Here is a 17,332-nt window from a genome sequence, read left to right as displayed (position 1 = left end):
GTCTGACCTATCACCCTCACCTTGACCTCTTTCCACCTATCACATTTCCAACGCCCCTCCCCCAAGTCCCTCCTCCCTACCTTTTATCTTAGCCTGCTAGATAAACTTTCCTCATTCCTGAAAAAGGGCTTATGCCTGAAACGTCGATTCTCCTGTTCCCTGGATGCTGCCTGACCTGCTGCGCTTTTCCAGCAACACATTTCCAGCTCTATTCTCATGGTGTCAAGAATAGGAAGTTATATAATTAGTGTAAAATATTGACCGGAAGAAAATAGATGGGACATAAAAAATAACAGTTGGGTCAAATGGCTTGTTTTTGTCAGATTTTATATGTCCTTCATTGGGCTGTTCGGAGTAGCTAAAAAGAGAATAACCATAGCCAATTGTTCTGCAATTTGTGTGCTTTTAAAAATGGTTCAAATGGATTTGGGCAGCATGTAACTTTAGTTTTTAGTAGCGATGGTGAGAAAAGCGAACAGTGCCAGTTGGAGCTTAAGAAAAGTATCTACTAAAAGTTGATTTGATTGGGTGAGCTGAGCTTGATGTTCCTGTGAATTTCACTGTTATATAAACACAGTCTCGGAACTGGGACTAGGCTGTATAAACTCTGGATAAAGAGCAAGTGTATATATACCATTCGAAATGACATTGACATTCAGTTTATTTTTGTCACTTCCATTTTTTAAAGTAATATCTTTGTTTAGAAACAAAATTCCGTCTGTTTCCATGAATAGCAATCCAGAAGAATGTACGGGCTCATGCCAGTTTAACATGTACTGATTGCAGTTATTGTGTTGGAACATCTTTCTGAGAAAGAGTCTGATTTCTGCATGTTCCTTTAGGAAGCGTGGATATGTGTTAGATTGAGCACGTGTGTTTGAGACCTTGTTCCTGTAAGGTCAGGTGACTGATGAAACAGTTGGGTTGACTGAACAACTTGAGGCATCTTAGTTGGCATCATTTCTCAGCTCAGGGTTCTAGATGCTGAGTTCCAGTGCAGTACTGAGGGATGGCTGCACTGTTGAAATAAGCCAGGGGCTTTTTTTATTGTGTGTATTGTCTTCAGTTTCCTGGCCAGTATTTATCCCATCACCAACAAATTCTTCAACTAAAAGATTGTTTTAACACTTTCATTTTGCTGTTTGAGAGAAATTAGTTGCTGTATTTAGTCATAGTCACATAGCACTGAAACAGGCCTTCGGTCTAACTTGTCCATGCTGACCAGGTTTCCTAAACTGACCTAGTTCCATTTGCCTGCATCTGGCCCACATCCCTCTAAACCTTTCCTATCCATGTATCTGTCCAAGTGTCTTATCAATGTTGTAATTGTACCAGCCTCCCCCTTCCTCTGGCAGCTCACTCCATTCACGCACCACTCTCTGTGTGAAAACGTTGCCCCTTAGGTGTCTCCTATGTCTTTCCCCTCACCCCAAACCTATGTCTTCTAGTTTTTGACTTCCCAGGGAAAAGTCCTTGTCTCTTTACCCTATCTGTGCCCCTCATGATCTTATAAATCTCTACAAGATCAGCCCTCAGCCGCCGCCTCTCCACAAGAAAAAAGGCCTATCCAGCCTCTCCCTTATAACTCAAACTCTCCAATCCCAGCAACATCCTTGTAAATCTTTCTCTCATCCTTTCCAGTTTAATAATATCCTTCCTGTAGCAGAGTGACCAATATTGTACACAGTATTCCAAAAGTGGCCTCACCAATATCCTGTAGAGCCATAATATGACATCTCGGTTCCTATACTCAATGTTCTGACCAATGGAGGTAAGCGTACGGAACACCTATGTGCGACTCCACTTTCAAGAAACTACTATGCATCTACATCCCTTGGTCTCTGTTTGACAGCACTTCCCAGAACCCTACGGATTGACTGTATAAGTCCTGCTCTGGTTTGTGTTACCAAAATGCAACACCTTGTATTTATCTGCATTAAACTCCATCTGCTACACCTTTTGCCCACTGACCCAGTTGATCAAGATACTGTTGTACACTCTGATAACTTCCTTCACTGTCTGATATTCCATCATTTTTGGTTTCATCTGGAAACTTAGTAACCATGCGTCCTATATTCTCATCAAAACGTGTATATAAATAATTAACAGTGAATCTTGCAGTTATCCTTGTGGCGCACCACTAGTCTCGGGTCTCCATCTGAATAACAACCTTCTACCACCATTCTGTCTCTTACTGTCAAGCCAATTGCGTACCCCATTGGGATAGGGGGTGGAATTCCAGGATTTTGACTGAACAATAATGAAGGAACTGTGAGATATTTCCAAGTAGAGATTGTGTGCACCTTGGAGGTGAACATAAAGGTGGTAGTGTACCCATGTAACTACAACTCTTGTCCTTCTAGATGGTACTGGGTGTGGGTTTGAAAGATGTATCTAAGGACCCTGAGTCAATTTCCTGTAGGTGGTACGCACTGCTACTGAGCATTTGTTGAGGAAATGAATTTTATGGATGTGATGCCAATCCTGCTGGCAGGTTTGTCCTGGATGTTGTCAAACTTTGAGTGTTGTTAGGCCTGCACCCATCCAGGCAAGTGGGGAATATTCTATCTCATGCCTGAATGGTGCCTTGTCTAGTGAACAGGCTTGGGGAGTCAGAATGTGAGTTACTCACCGTAGTATTCCTAGCCTCTAAACTGTTCTTATAGCCCTGGTGTATTTACACTGCTCATCCAACTCTGTCTCTGGTCAGTGATAAGCTCGAGGGTATTGATAGAGGGAGGTTCAGTGATGCTAACATCATTGAATGTCAAAAAGCAATAGATAAATTATCTCTTTGGAAGTGGTTATTGCTGAACACTTGGGCAGCGTGAACGTTACTTGCCATTTGTCAGCCCAAGCCTGGGTATTGTACAGATTTTGCTGCATTTGGACATGGGTTGCTGGTTTGGTGGACCAAAAGTGTTGTCCAAAATGCAGTTGTTGCTGGGTGTCTTTCTTTTTGTACTGGAACTAATTGGGAAATCTTGCAAAATTCTTTCAGAGGCTTCTCTTGTGAGAGCAGCTAGAACAGGACTTCAAGCGTCACATTGGACCCATAACAACCGTGAGCTGGGATTGATCTTTCGGCATTTTTCTCCCCCAACTCCCCCACCCCACTGCTACAACCAATATCCAAGCAGGAGATAACCTGACACCATCTCAAACCCAAATGCATGGAACCCAGATATCACCAGATAGATGACTGCCAAAAAATATTCTGATTGATTTGATTCATTGATCTTTTTTGTTTTAAACAGGAAATCCAGGTACCCACAATCCTTCAAACTTAAATCCACAACAATTGCTAAATAGCCTTCGACATACCATTACCTCAACCTGGTTTGCTTCAAGTGCTTTCATCTTAAAAGCCGCACTGTGGTCTGTCTCAGCCAGTTTCCACATCCCTCCAGCTTACAGCACAATAACGTTCCTCTCAATCTCCCTCGTCTCAGTATGAAATGGCAATCATGAAAGTGAGTGTTGTTCCTATCACCATCCCCACACTCTCCATCCCCAATTGACACCAATCATTACAGTTAACCTGAGAATGTAACTTTTAAAGAATTTTGTGATTTACATATGAAAGAAGTGAAACTATCATGGTCACTCTAGTAGATGAGAGGCTTAACAAATAATCAAGGTATTTTTCAATGTATAATTTCAGTTACATCACACTGTAAACTTTTGCTATAAATTGTGTCCTCCACAACCACCTGATGAAGGAGCGTCGCTCCAAAAGCTAGTGCTTCCAATTAAACCTGTTGGACTATAATCTGGTGTTGTGTGATTATTAGCTAAAAGATTAACCATCTGGGGCAGAGGTTCCCCCTGTATTTCATTGGAGGGTTTGGTTATATGTTGTGTTTTAGGTTAGTAAATTTGTGGATGACACTAAGATAGGCAGAGTTGTGGATAGTGCAGAAGGATGTTATGGGTTACAGAGGGACATAGATAAGATGCAGAGCTGGGCTGGGAAGTGGCAAATGGAGTTTAATGTGGAAAAGTGTGAGGTAGTTCACTACGGAAGAAGTACCAGAATGCAGAGTACTGGGCTAAGGGTAAAATTCTTGATTTGGAGATGCCGGTGTTGGACTGGGGTGTACAAAGTTAAAAATCACCTGATGAAGGAGCGTCACTCCGAAAGCTAGTGTGCTTCCAATTAAACCTGTTGGACTATAACCTGGTGTTGTGATTTTTTTTTTAACTTGGTAAAATTCTTGGCAGAGAGAGATCTATGTCCAGGTGCATAAACCCCTGAAAGTTGCCACCCAGATTGATAGGGTTGTTAAGGCATATGATGTGTTGGCATTTATTGGTCGGGAATTGAGTTTCTGAGCCACTAGGTCATGTTTCAGCTGTACAAGACACTGGTAAGGCTGCACCTGGAGTATTGTGTGCAGTTCTGGTCACCGCATTATAGGGAGAATGTGGAAGCTTTGGAAAAGTTTGAGGAAATTTACTAGGATGTTGCCTGGTATGGAGAGAAGGACTAATGAGGAAAGGCTGAGGGAACTGAGGCTGTTTTCGTTGGAGAAAAGGTTGAAAGGTGACTTAATTGAGACGTATAAGATAATCAGAGTTAGATATGGTGGATAGTGAGAGCCTTTTTCCTTGGATGGTGAAGGCTAACATGAGGGGACATAGCTTTAAATTGAGGGGTGATTGATTTAGGACAAATATCAGAGGTAGTTTTTTCTCTCAGTAGGGGCCGGGAATGGCCTGCCTGAAACAGTAGTAGACTCGCTGACATTAAGGGAATTTAAATGGGCATTTGGCATACATGTGGATAATAATGGAATGGTGTAGGTTAGATGGGCATCAGATTAATTTCACAGGTTGGCATAACATAGAGGGCTGAAGGACCTGTACTGCATTGTAACATTCTATGTTGTAGTTCAGACCTTTGATTTTCTTTGACCTCCCAGGTCAGGATATTATTAAACCGAAGTTCCACCAACTGAGCCATGAATTGACATCTTTTAGGCTAGCTGATCAGGACTGGATTTGAACTGAATTCTCATCCATTGTGTGTGTGTGTGTGTGAGAGAGACCAGGATCAGTGTTGGGTCCATTGCTTTTTGTCATTCATGTAAATGATTGGATGTGAATTGAGAAGGTGCAGAAAAGATTTACAAAGATGTTGACACAACTGGAGGGTTTGAATTATAAAGAGAGGCTGAATAGGCTGGCCCTTTTTCCCTTCTGAGGCTGAGGGGTGACATTATAGAGGTTTATAAAATCATGAGCATGGATAGGGTGAATAGACAGATTTTTTTCCCCCAGAGTAGGAGAACCCAGAGCTGAAGGGCATGGGGGAAAGATTTAAAAAGGATCCGAGGGGTAACTTTTTCATGCAGAGGGTGGTGCGTGTATGGAATGAGCTGCCAAAGAAAGTGGTCAAAATACAACTACAGCATTTATAAGGCATCTGGATGGGTGTGTGAATAGGAAGGGTTTAGAGGGGTGTGGGCCTAATGTTGGCAAATGGGACTAGGTCACATTGGGATGTCTGGTCAGTGCAGGTGAGTTGGACCAAAGGGTCAGTTTTTGTGCTGAATGGCTCTGATTAAGTGTACCAGACTGATTTACTGAAGTCAGTGGTTTAAGGTTAGTGATATGTGTATGAAGCTTAAGCTTTAGGAACTGATCCTTTTTTTGTTTTTTTAAAAAAAGCATAGCCCATGGCTGCAGGATAAAGGGAGCTGATATTTAACCCCTCTACCTCAGGAAGAAGCTGCTGGGTGGGGAGTGGGGGTGTCATATTTTTGAAGCAACAATATCACAAACCATTTGAGTTCTGTACTTTGAGACTGACTTTTGTCATCCTCATGTAATCTTTTCAGTTTTTTTAAGTTAAGATTAGTTTTTATAACAAAAATTACCTTTACTCCAGATTCATTAAAACCAAGTTTGAGTTTGTGTTTGGGTGTTGATAGTGATTTTTTTGAAAATGTAGAGTCCAATTACATTATCAATAAATTATTTAAATATTGGCCATTCTATTTTTTTTTCTTGACAGCACTTTCTTAACTTTGCATCATACTGTAAAAGTGCTGTTATTCCAGAAAATAGCATTTCATTTAAATGTCTGGGGAGGCACATCACACTGTCTTATCGTAACGCCTGGAAATGGAAGGTAGCATGAGGAATGAGAGAGATCAAAGAACTACTGACAGGCGACAAATTCTGAAATTAGGATGAAAGACGATTGTGAATTGGAGCCCTATTATCCCTGTGAAAAAGCCCCATGGTTTTCTAGCTTTTAGATAATTAATGACCTGTGGAAATCTGGTCCCCATGATCTCCCCATAAACTCTTCTGATAAAGTACATTTAGATCTTATTCCTGCTGTGGAAAATCTCTAAGCCACCTTGGGATTAATCTTCCAACAGCACAATGGGCACTATACAAACATTGGCAGTTGTAAGCTCCATATTGTCAGCCAAACCAGGTCTCAGTATGGTAATAATATAAAAGAAAACTGCTGGACATCTGAACTAAAGACAGCAGTTCACTGGACTTGAAATGTTCATTCTGTTTCTCTCTCCACATATGTTGCCAGACCTGCTGAGTTTCTCTTGCACTTTTTTTTCTGTTCATAACAGTGCCTCTCAAATACTGAAAAATATCTCGATCCCAAATAAGTCTTAGCTTTAAGTTAGCATTTTTAGCCAACTGGGCTACCTCCTTCAGCATCCGACCAAAGTGTAAAATTATTAAAATAACTCATTTTGAATGTTGCAATGTCAACTACATCATCTCTGATTCAAGTGACAACTTGCTTAACCCCCAGGGAGCTGTAAAGTTTGAATTCTTTGGTGTCCCCTCCCTGGAGCTTCTTTTGGTCCACCAGCCAACCACAAGGTAACAGACAACTGGTATCAATTCTTGTAACACTAATTTGGTGTTACACCTTGGAAAGGCCAATTTTAATGGCCCTCACTTGTACAAGATAGCTGTTGTATCAATTGCTGGCACTAAAGGGTTTGTTTTTTGGTTTTAAAATTTTTTGACCCAGAGAATATGGAAATAATATTGAGGGTCAAACTGTTCTGGCTCAGCAGCGCAAGTTTTATTTTCATGGCATAGCAACAAACCAGTTGGCTTGATCCCTTTATCATCTTTTGACTTGGAAGGTATTGCTGAGATTTAAGTTCAGACCAAGTAATAGTGGCAATGCAATTCAGGAATGAGATGCCAAAGAGTGTCTTTGTGAACGTTGGCAGAACTATCAAGGTGTGATGAGAAAAACTAGCTGTTGGTTTTGCTACAAAACCATTTCACGCTATTGGTATAGACTACCCTCATCTCCGCGATTTACTTATCTATTATAGACACTGCATTTAATTCAATGGCTTATGCATGAATACCAGATGGAGTTGTCTCAAGTTGGAATGAGAGAGAAATACCAAATTACACAGTGGTATGAAGTGATAGTTTGGAAAGAGTTTAATGTTGATGTTGCATTAGCCCCACCCAATCTATTAATTCTGGATGTTGAAAGACTGTGTTTCATTTTGGGATAGTGGAGAGCAAGGTGTTATAGTTTAAAAATCAGGGATTAACCTGTTTAAGACAGATGAGGGAAAAACCTTTGAGTTTTTGAATTCTCTTCCTCAAAAGACAGGATGCAGGACCTTTAAATATTTTTAAGGCAGCAATAGATTCTTGTTTAGAGGGGATGAAAATTATTGGAGATATGCAGGAATCTAGAGTAGAGATTAAAATCTGATCACTACGATTGTATTGAATCGTGGAGCAGGAACTCTTGTTCCTCCTTCCTATACTTGTAACTGTTGAAGCACCACGTTAATCTTGCACAAGAGTCCCACTCGAGATAAGTGATATACCTGGATCCTTTATCGGCATAATTACAACTAACTAATACTAACTGGGCTTGTTGCGCTCCTGTGATAAATTATCTTGTGTTCCTCTTTTTGTTAAGATGTGCTCTCTCGCACTATTCCCTCATAAATAAACAAACTCTTAAACTCAAAAAGGATGATTGGCAGCAGCAGTTGGTACTCAGACCTATAGGCCCAGCCGCCAACACTCACGTCCCACAAGTGAATTTTGATTTTTCACACGTTGCTTTACTGCTTTTGACTGCAGTTCATTTTGATCAGTGTCCCAGCCTGCCACAGTGATGAAGGGCTTTTGCCCAAAACGTCGATTTTACTGCTTATTGGATGCTGCCTGAACTGCTGTGCTCTTCCAGCACCACTAATCCAGAATCTGGTTTCCAGCATCTGCAGTCATTGTTTTTACCACAGTACTTGTAAATCAGGAAGACAATATCAGCAAATTAAACACCAAAAGAACTGTTGATACTGTAAATCAGAAACAAAAAACAGAAGTTGCTGAAAAAATTCAGCAAGTCTGACAGCACCTGTGCAGAGAAATCAGTTAACGTTTCAGGTCCAGTGACCCTTCCTCCAAACCGGACCCTGCCCAATCTTAGCACTCTGAGCTGTCTTGTATACTACAATTTCTTGATTTGCTTTAGTGTGACTGTAAGCAAGCTTGCTTTTCTAATACAAAGTGGGTGAAGTAGATTGCAGCAGACTTAGCGTCATGCTGTAGGTGTTATTGAATATTGCAGGAGAACTGAATGACTTCAAGTGGGTGCACTGAAACCCGATCCTGCGTGAGAGGTAATTTTAACCCAAACCACCTGCTCAGAAGTAACAGTATCAGACCATTTCTGTTTGTACTTGACTCTGAGTTGAATGGAAAGTAAATCATTGTCAGAAATAATTGACGCAGCACAGCAAATGACAAATCAGGGAAAATATGGAAAATGAGTGTCATAAACATGTTAGCATGTAATGAACATCGCTCTCTGTTCAGACTGACAGCCATTGAAGGATTTTGACCCCTGTAGCTTTGGAACAAAACGAGAGCTTACAAAATATAAACTCTGGATGTAGTCCCAATACTGATCATTTAAGTTCATCAATCCATTTTGAAGAATATTTCACATACTTGACCAGAGGCTGTTTATTGCAGATAGTGTCTTTGCAGTGATCTGCTATATCTTTGAAAAATGTATGAAAGGTATTTATCTCTCAACCTTTTTTTTGTAAGGCAGTGTCTATTTTATAAACAAATGAAAATGGTGACTGATGTCACAGTAGTCCCACAAATCCATGGTAGAACATGTTATCTGGGTCTGACAAGGGTATTTCTGAGGAATGCTATAAGCACCATCCACTGATATGTCATGTGGACGGGAGCACAAAGCAACTTCTATGAGTGAAACCCAGCATCTGGTCATCAAAGTTTCTATATGTCTGCCATCTTGAAGCAACTAGTTATAGTGGGTTGCACGAATGCAACATGTATGTTGAATACTAGGGAGATTTCTAGTTAGACTTAGCACATGGCTTTCCTCTGTCATTCTTAACCAATTAGGTCCTATTGTTTCCAAGGAGTAAACCGGTATTAGCAGCAATAGTCATGTGATGCAGCTCAATAGTTAGTGAGTGCTTGCTGAGCCTGTGCCTGTACTCCAGACTGAGTAAGCTGCTTTTCTTTTGAGATATTGGTTGAAGATCTATAAAGCTCACTTAATCACCTAAATTCCCACAGACTCTGTTGCCAAGACCTATTTAGCAATAGGCAAAAGGAACAGCAACATCTTGGTCACATCCCATCCTTCCTTGGAAATTTAGTTCTGAAGAAAGGTCACTGGACCTGAAATGTTAACTCTACTTTATGTCCACAGATGCTGCCAGAGTTTCTCCATTAATTTGCTTTTGCTTCAGATTTCCTGCATCTGCAGTTTTTTTGGTTTGGAAAACCTGCCTTTTCCACTATCGCTGGGTCTTGCTCCCTTTAACTGCATTTTACCACAAGAACTGCTCATCATCATCTCCAAGGCTTAGCTGTTAAACATCTGCCTTTTAACATCCCAAGAATGCATTTAAAGAAAAAGACACCATAAGTTTCCATGCTCTTCTCTTCAGTTACTGGGATTTTTCAATATCCATTTGAAATGATGACAATGGCTCATTAAACAGTATGTCCAACAGCACACCCCATATTCTCACGGCAGTGGTCAGCAGTCTTATTTTGGAGCTCAAATCCTGGCCTGGACTTAAATCTACAACCTTCTGACTGAGGGAAAAGTTCCAAGATGTTTGAACTCTGCACCATCAAATAAAGTATTTTTTTGTTTTTGTTTAAATAGAAACAATTCTAATTATTTTCCAGGAATAAAAGTTTTGAACAACTTTTATAAATATCACTTTTTTTTGTAATCCAGTCTCTCTCTGAATCTTCGATGATGGAATATTTATTTACTTGGAGCTACAATGTCCAAAAGAGCAGCACTGGCAGTGAAGAGCTGGTGAAGGCAATAATTTAACAACATTCTAATCAAATGCTGAGTGACACATTTTGTTGTTACACACTCCTCCGGTTGAAGGTTTTTTTTAGTATTTTTATGTTGTCACCCCGTCATCCTCACTCTTCCCTACCCCAACATTCCCATTCTTCCTGGTTAGTTAACTGCAGAAAATCTGTTGTTTTCTTATTTTCTTCATCATTCCAGCTGGCTTTCTCAAGTGACTGAAATAGCCTGCAGGAAGTTGGTGGTGATTTCTATAAACGATATCCAAGCTTTTGTGGCAATCTGCATGTCCCATTTAGATTTATATTTTTAATGTGTTCATTGGTTATTACACTGAAGGTTCCTATGGGATTTGTTGGAACCCTTGTTTAAGGCATAGTAAAGCATTTTGATCACTTGAGTTGAAGTTTTATTATTTAATGAATGGCCCTAAGCAACAATTGTAGTGACTACAGATACTCTCCAAAGGTCATAGATATGTAAATGTTCTCAGGGAAGGGTTCATTCTGATTTTTTCTGAGATGAGTCTTTGTATAGAACAGTCAGAAGTTCATCCTGTTCTCAGTTCAAAAAATCTTCCCACAAAATAAATGAAGGCTAAGGGTCATGTAAATCTTCTGATCTTCAAGTGCAAGAGACTAATGACGCCCGACTGGTTGACGTCCTCAAAAGCTTTGCGGAACTCCTGCTCAAGGCTTTTGTCATGATGAATCTGTGTATGTGTGTTGTAAGGGTCACCTTAGCATGGTAATTGTGGGAAAAAGAGATTATAGTGTTTCATGCAATAACCTTTTGTATCCAACTTTTGACAATCTGGTGTGCTAATGTCACTGCTTGTGCTCATGTCACATCATCTATCCAAGAGTTTCTGTTTTTGCACAAACTACCTCCTGAGCAATTAAAGTTTTCAGGCCTGAGATAAATTAGTCCACTATTAATACTATGGTAACTTCTTAACAATGGATTTTAGCAAACTAATTCTGTATTTATGCATATTGAGAGAAATTAATTACTACCTAAATTTATAGTTCAGCGCAAAGGGTTTTTATGAGCTTTTTTTGTTTGCTTTTCCCTTTAAGATCATAAGACCAAAGGAATAGATTGTTCAACCCCCTACCCCACTATACATTGGGATCATGAGTGATCTACCTGCTCAGAGGGTTCCCTGCCAGCTGGAAATTTGGTACTTTCCTCTCAAGGAACAGTTTAAATAGTGACCTCTAACCTTTATCATCCATTTGCCCAAAGTGACAACCTGAAAAATGGTCTTCAAGGAACAGACTGATTTGGCATTTAAAGACTCCAACCCCATGTAAGCAAGTCCCAGGTCATTGCTTCACCTCTGCTGTCACCTTGGTGTGTCTAGTATCTGCCAGAGTTAAATACAAAGTTCCTTTCAGCTGAGTTAGACATCACCAGCCAGTACACCAATGCCATTGAATTCCTGCAAACATCCTTTTAAATGTCGAAGCAAGTGCTATTATTTATAATTATAAATTACCCCACGTACATGCTCAACAATAAAAACTATCATTCATCAATACAACTGTTAACTTTAGTCTGTTTCACCTTGTCAGTCTTTGCATGTACTTTACATCACCTTTAGATCTGCAGGCCTTGATCTTGTCTTGGTCACTGCATCCCTGTTGTGGGTCAGTAACCAATGAAGTCCTTTTACTGTCAGTATGTGACCTGTGTACTTGACCATGCAGACCTTCAATTGCTTCATTTTCTTCAGCTTCATGCTCCTGCAGTGAGCTGTCCCCTGCAGTGAGCTGTCCCCTGCAGTGAGAGTGAGCTGTCCCCTGCAGTGAGCTGTCCCCTGCAGTGAGCTGTCCCCTGCAGTGAGCTGTCCCCAGCAGTGAGCTGTCCCCAGCAGTCATACTGGATTTTGATTGAGGTCTGTCATGCTCCTTCCATCGTAACTCCACATTCATAGACAAATAGATCATCCACAATGGCTTCCAGTTTGGAATGATCATTGACTCTCTCATGCTGGCTGCCTTATTCTCAGAATCAGGTTTGTTACAGCTCCAGGAAGAGGCTATTTGGCCCATTGTGCCTGCACCTGCTGATCAAATGCATGTCACTACCTTGTGCCACTCTCCTGTTTTCTCTCTATCCCCTTTTTGCATCCAATGTTCTCTCGAATTCCTCTGGTTGCCTCTGCATTTTCCAGGTAGTGTCTTCCACACGTGTTATACTCGCTGTGTGAAAAACCGTTCTGTCACTTCACACTTACTGCTTTTACAGCACTTTAAATCTGTGCACTCTTGTTTGTTCTTTTGAGTGGGAATAGTTTGTCCCTGTCTACGATATCTAGTCCGTTTGTGATTTTGAAAGCCCCTATCTAATCTCCTCCATCTTCTCCCCAAGGAGAACAGTCCCAACTTCAAACTTCAGTTATGAGGTTGGTTGTTCCTGGAGCCATTTCTGGAAATTGCTTCTGCACAAACTGCAATGTGTTCACATTTTTCCTATACTTCCCTGTAACTGTTCACAATGCTCCAGTTGAGGTCTAACAAGTGTGTTGTAACTAACGTTGAGAATGTGGTTAGAAAACAGCTGCTATCATCCAGCTTCACCTACCAGTGACCATCCGTCATGTTGAAGGTGGTGAATAACGTTGGCTTGGCAAGTTGTAGTAAAGTTTCTTCAACAGTGTCAGCACGTGTAACGAGAGCTCGTTAAAGATTTATTGAAATCCTTTGGAATCCATGTTCGTTCTTTTTCCGATCCTTCCCTGTCAACGAGCTGCTAATTCAGTCTGTGGGAGTTGTCACTTTATTAATAATTCCCTTTTCCAGTTCTCCATATGTGTTTTAGGCGCTGCTCAGCCGATTTGAGTTAGCGCACACGTCACTTTGAAATGGTAGCTACCAGGAAGAGATCCAAGATGCGTGAAAATGTTTAGAATTTTAAGAATCTGTTCAACAGGAAACTTTTCAATTAGTGATTGTGGAATGCTACATCCCTCTTCTGGAGCAAGTTACTGTTCAACTTCAGTCTGTCTTTAATGGAGATGAGCGGATTCTCCTTTATCTGGAATTCCCGATCATTATTTTTCCTATTACAGTGGGCTCTTAGCTGCTTCTTTCTCTGGGGATGAGGGCCATTCCATAATATCACCTGAAACTTACCTTTTTTGAGGGCTCTATCTGGAATAATTTCTCTTGTGTCTGTGAACCTTGTGATGTTGAACAAAGCGTCAGTGTCTGTGTGACCCTTTCACATGTGCTCAGTGTTCTGCTCCTGCTGTCATCACCCTCCTAGTCACTATCCATTCCTCAGCTTTTAGACTTTGAAATGGCCCCTGTTGTACAGTGCAGAATGATTTACCAGCTTCATTGTCTGACATCTATCCAGCAGCCATTTTCATCTGCTTGCTTTGTTACTCTGAGCTAAGCCACCCTGTTTAAAGGGCCACAACTTCTAACAGAGCATTGCTTCTCCCACACTGGGTGTGATCTTCACAATATTTAAATTCCACCCTCTGACTCTTGGTCTTTCTGCTGACACTTGGTAGAATCCCTACAGTATGGAAGCAGGCTATTCAGCCCATAGAGTCCACACTGACCCTCCAAAGAGCATCCCTCCCAGGTCACCCTTCTACCATATCCCTGTAACCCTGTATTTTCTCATGGTCAGTCCACCTAACCTGCACATCTTTGGACTGTGGGAAGAATCTGGAGTATCCTGAGGAAACCCATGCAGACACAAGGAGAAAATGCAAACTCCTGTGTCACCCCAGAGTGGAATCGAACCTGGGTCCCTGGTGCTGTGAGGCAGCAGTGCTAACCATTGAGCTACCATGCTGCCCCTGTGAAATTTTGCCATCTGGTGTAGGATTTGAGCCCATGTCCCCAGAGCACTAATTGGATTCTGCACTACTAGTCCAATGACATTACCATTTCCATCCATACCATGTTTCCTTAAATATTTCTCTATTCTAATTCATTCTGTACCGTATCCTTGCATAATACAAAGCCTCATTAGTTCTCCCACTTTAATATGCTCCAGCTACAGATTGAGCGACTACCTTGGAGCTTATGGCTATGCTGATAGTTTTCTTAAATAATTTTCTCCTCTTCCAGCTGATATCTTTCAAAAGGTTCATCTTGGAATTTGTCAAGATTAGAGTGGTGCTGAGAAAGCACAGCAGGCCAGGCAGCATCCGAGGAGCAGGAAAATCAATGTTTTGGGCAGGAGCCCTTTCTGATGAAGGTCTCCTGCCTGAAATGTCAATTTTCCTGCTCCACGGATGCTGTCTGACCTGCTGTGCTTTTCCAGCATCACTCTAATCTTGACTCTGGTCTCCAGCCTCTGCAGTCCTCACTTTCACCTTGGAATTTGTCAAGCCTATCTCTTGGGCATTATTGCAATTGTGCAAACTCTCTGGATTCAGTGTGATGCATCAGTGCAGTCACAAACTGATCAATAGTCACCCTCTCCCTGGAAATCTTCTGAGCAAGTAAGCAACATCAATATAGGGCTCAGAATATTTCTCCAAAGCCTTCAAAATCTCTGTAGTCTGGCTCCTTTTTCCACGTATGGAGTCAGCTATTACAAGGGGGCATAGCTTTAAATTAAGGGGGGGTAGGTATAGGACAGATGTTAGGGGTAGATTCTTTACTCAGCGAGTCGTGAGTTCATGGAATGCCCTGCCAGTAGCAGTGGTGGACTCTCCCTCATTATGGGCATTTAAGCGGGCATTGGATAGGCATATGGAGGATAGTGGGCTAGTGTAGGTTAGGTGGGCTTGGATCGGCGCAACATCAAGGGCCAAAGGGCCTGTACTGCGCTGTATTCTTCTATGTTCTATGTTCTATGTTTTCTGCTTCGTGAGGTAGAGGCTGCACTATAGCTTGTAGTATTCTTTCTCCAGCTATTGTAGTGTAGCACTGCGTTAACAGTACTCCTAAACTTTGCTGTTTTGTTTTAAGTGTAACTAACTGCAGCTATTTCATAGTTTTGCCACTGAGTGGGGGTGGGAGGTTGGAAAGAGATCAGTTCCAGGTCACGTATCCTTTCATTGCCACAGCAGCAGGGAGTGCAAATGCATAATCATTTTGACTCTTCCAATATTCAAAGTTTTGATTTTAAACCCTCCCTTGGTGTTTATTTCAGCAGCTGGCGCCCTCATAGCTCTGAGAATGCTCAAATTTTCAGATATGCTCTTCCTGACCAGTGTTCTCTCAAAGCTGCATGTGTCCACAGCTACTCCATGTTGGCACGATCAGTGGCTGTAACTGTTTGCAGCATTGTCTGATTTGAGATGTTGCTGATGTACCCATACCTTAAAGGTTAACGCACACTTGAAAAAGAATTAGCAGGCACACTGTTCCTGATGAGGAGCCCTTCCCCAAAGTCCCTCCTCCCTACCTTTTATCTTGGCCTGCTGGACACACTTTCCTCATTCCTGAAGAAGGGCTTATGCCCGAAACATCGATTCTCCTGTTCCTTGCATGCTGCCTAACCTGAGCTTTTCCAGCAACATATTTTCAACACTGTTCCTGATGCCATGTAAGAAATGATGTGTCTCAGTCTGCGCACGCAGGTTCTCCCAGAAAGGAGGAAATGAGTAAAACATGCGAATGGCACATACTGATCTGACTTTCTTACGTGCCTCCAAATGGAGTTCCTGTACAGTGAGTCCATTCATTTCCAAGTGTTACTGTTTTAGTATCACTCTTCCCTTTGGACTTCCTGGTGATGCAGAGATCACATGGCAATGGCAAGCCAGCAGTAATCTTCCAATTGCATTTCACCCAACAATCGTGGTCCTGTGCTCTAGCAACCTCTTGCCCAATCCCCTTGACCTTTTTGTTTGATGTGATGGGTTTAAATGGCATTTTTCAGTTGCTCCTAATTCCTCCCTGTGTTTTGTTTTTTGTGCAGTGGCTTGGGATGTTCTCCATATTAATGCTGCAGATAAACGTGATTTTGTAATCATTTTAATCATTTGAGCTAATGTGTATTTATAATTGGGTTTGTTGTAGAGATAATCAAGTATTAGCTTCAAGTTTCTAGGGCCTTATGTTTTCATGTATCCTAACGCTATTGTGGTCAGTACAGAATCTCTGAGCAATGTACCAATTGTTGCAGCTGTGATTCCTGATTTATGCTCAAACAGATGTGGGTTGTGCCAAGTTCTGGAAAGTGGGACGAGAATAGTTAGTTAGTTTGTTTTTGACCAAGGCAGGCTTGATGGGCTGAAGAGTCTTTTTCTATGCTGTAGAGCTGTATGATTCTCTAATGTCACCTCTACACATTGAGCCTGTAATCATTGAAATATGCGTCAGCTTCTGTGATTGTGTAGACTGCAAGTTTTCAGGATATGTGCAATTAATCTAATTCTATACCTTCTCCTTCAGCTCCTCTATAAAGAATGGGCTAGTTATGGAATATTTTACAAATTCCAGCCACTTGATCTCGTTAGGTAAGGAACATGTGGTTAATTCATTGACTAGCAAAAATGATTTTCCTTTTACTGATGATACTGTCTTTGTTCTGCTGGCAGAATCCTATGTATGAGTATAAATAATGCATTAATAATGATGCCATGCAAAAGTGAGTGTTCCAATCGAGATGATTTATTTATCTACAACGAAGATGTCTTTCACAAGTATCCGAGTCACAATGAGTGGTTAGATTTCGGTTTGACTTTTGTTTAATAAGACTATTATTGCATTGTCACTTATTAGTAAACTGTTTTAAAAATGAGATCAGTCCATTTTTGAAAGTATATTTTTCACTTTCTGCTTTTTATTGTTTTGCAAAAGTGTTTAGTTTCAATAAGGTGACTTGAAAGGAACGTGCAAGTGGAGGGAGATGAACTTATAAAAATACTATATTAGAAAGTTTTATAATTACTGTTCCTAAATGGAGGCAAGGATTGTCTGACTGACTGAGGATCAGGTGTAAGAATATTATTCAAGCAATTTACCCCCCCCCCTCTTCTCTCTCCTCCCCCCCCCC

At 41.1% G+C, this 17,332-nt stretch overlaps 1 protein-coding gene across 10 annotated transcripts in view; it reads left to right on the top strand.

Moving 5' to 3' along the window:
- Positions 1-17,332, top strand: part of ano1a (anoctamin 1, calcium activated chloride channel a) — a 238,286-nt gene that overhangs the window by 101,195 nt on the left and 119,759 nt on the right. For all 10 annotated transcript variants that reach the window (XM_043705340.1, XM_043705348.1, XM_043705346.1 and 7 more), the window contains one exon: positions 16,729-16,793. In XM_043705340.1, coding sequence (XP_043561275.1) covers positions 16,729-16,793 — 65 coding nt within the window. The remainder of the gene's footprint in view (positions 1-16,728; positions 16,794-17,332) is intronic.

The sequence above is a fragment of the Chiloscyllium plagiosum genome, chromosome 16, assembly GCF_004010195.1.
Source record: "Chiloscyllium plagiosum isolate BGI_BamShark_2017 chromosome 16, ASM401019v2, whole genome shotgun sequence".
Lineage (NCBI taxonomy): Eukaryota > Metazoa > Chordata > Chondrichthyes > Orectolobiformes > Hemiscylliidae > Chiloscyllium > Chiloscyllium plagiosum.
The sequence above is the reverse complement of the archived record's forward strand: the minus strand, read 5'-3'. Positions and strand labels throughout refer to the sequence as shown.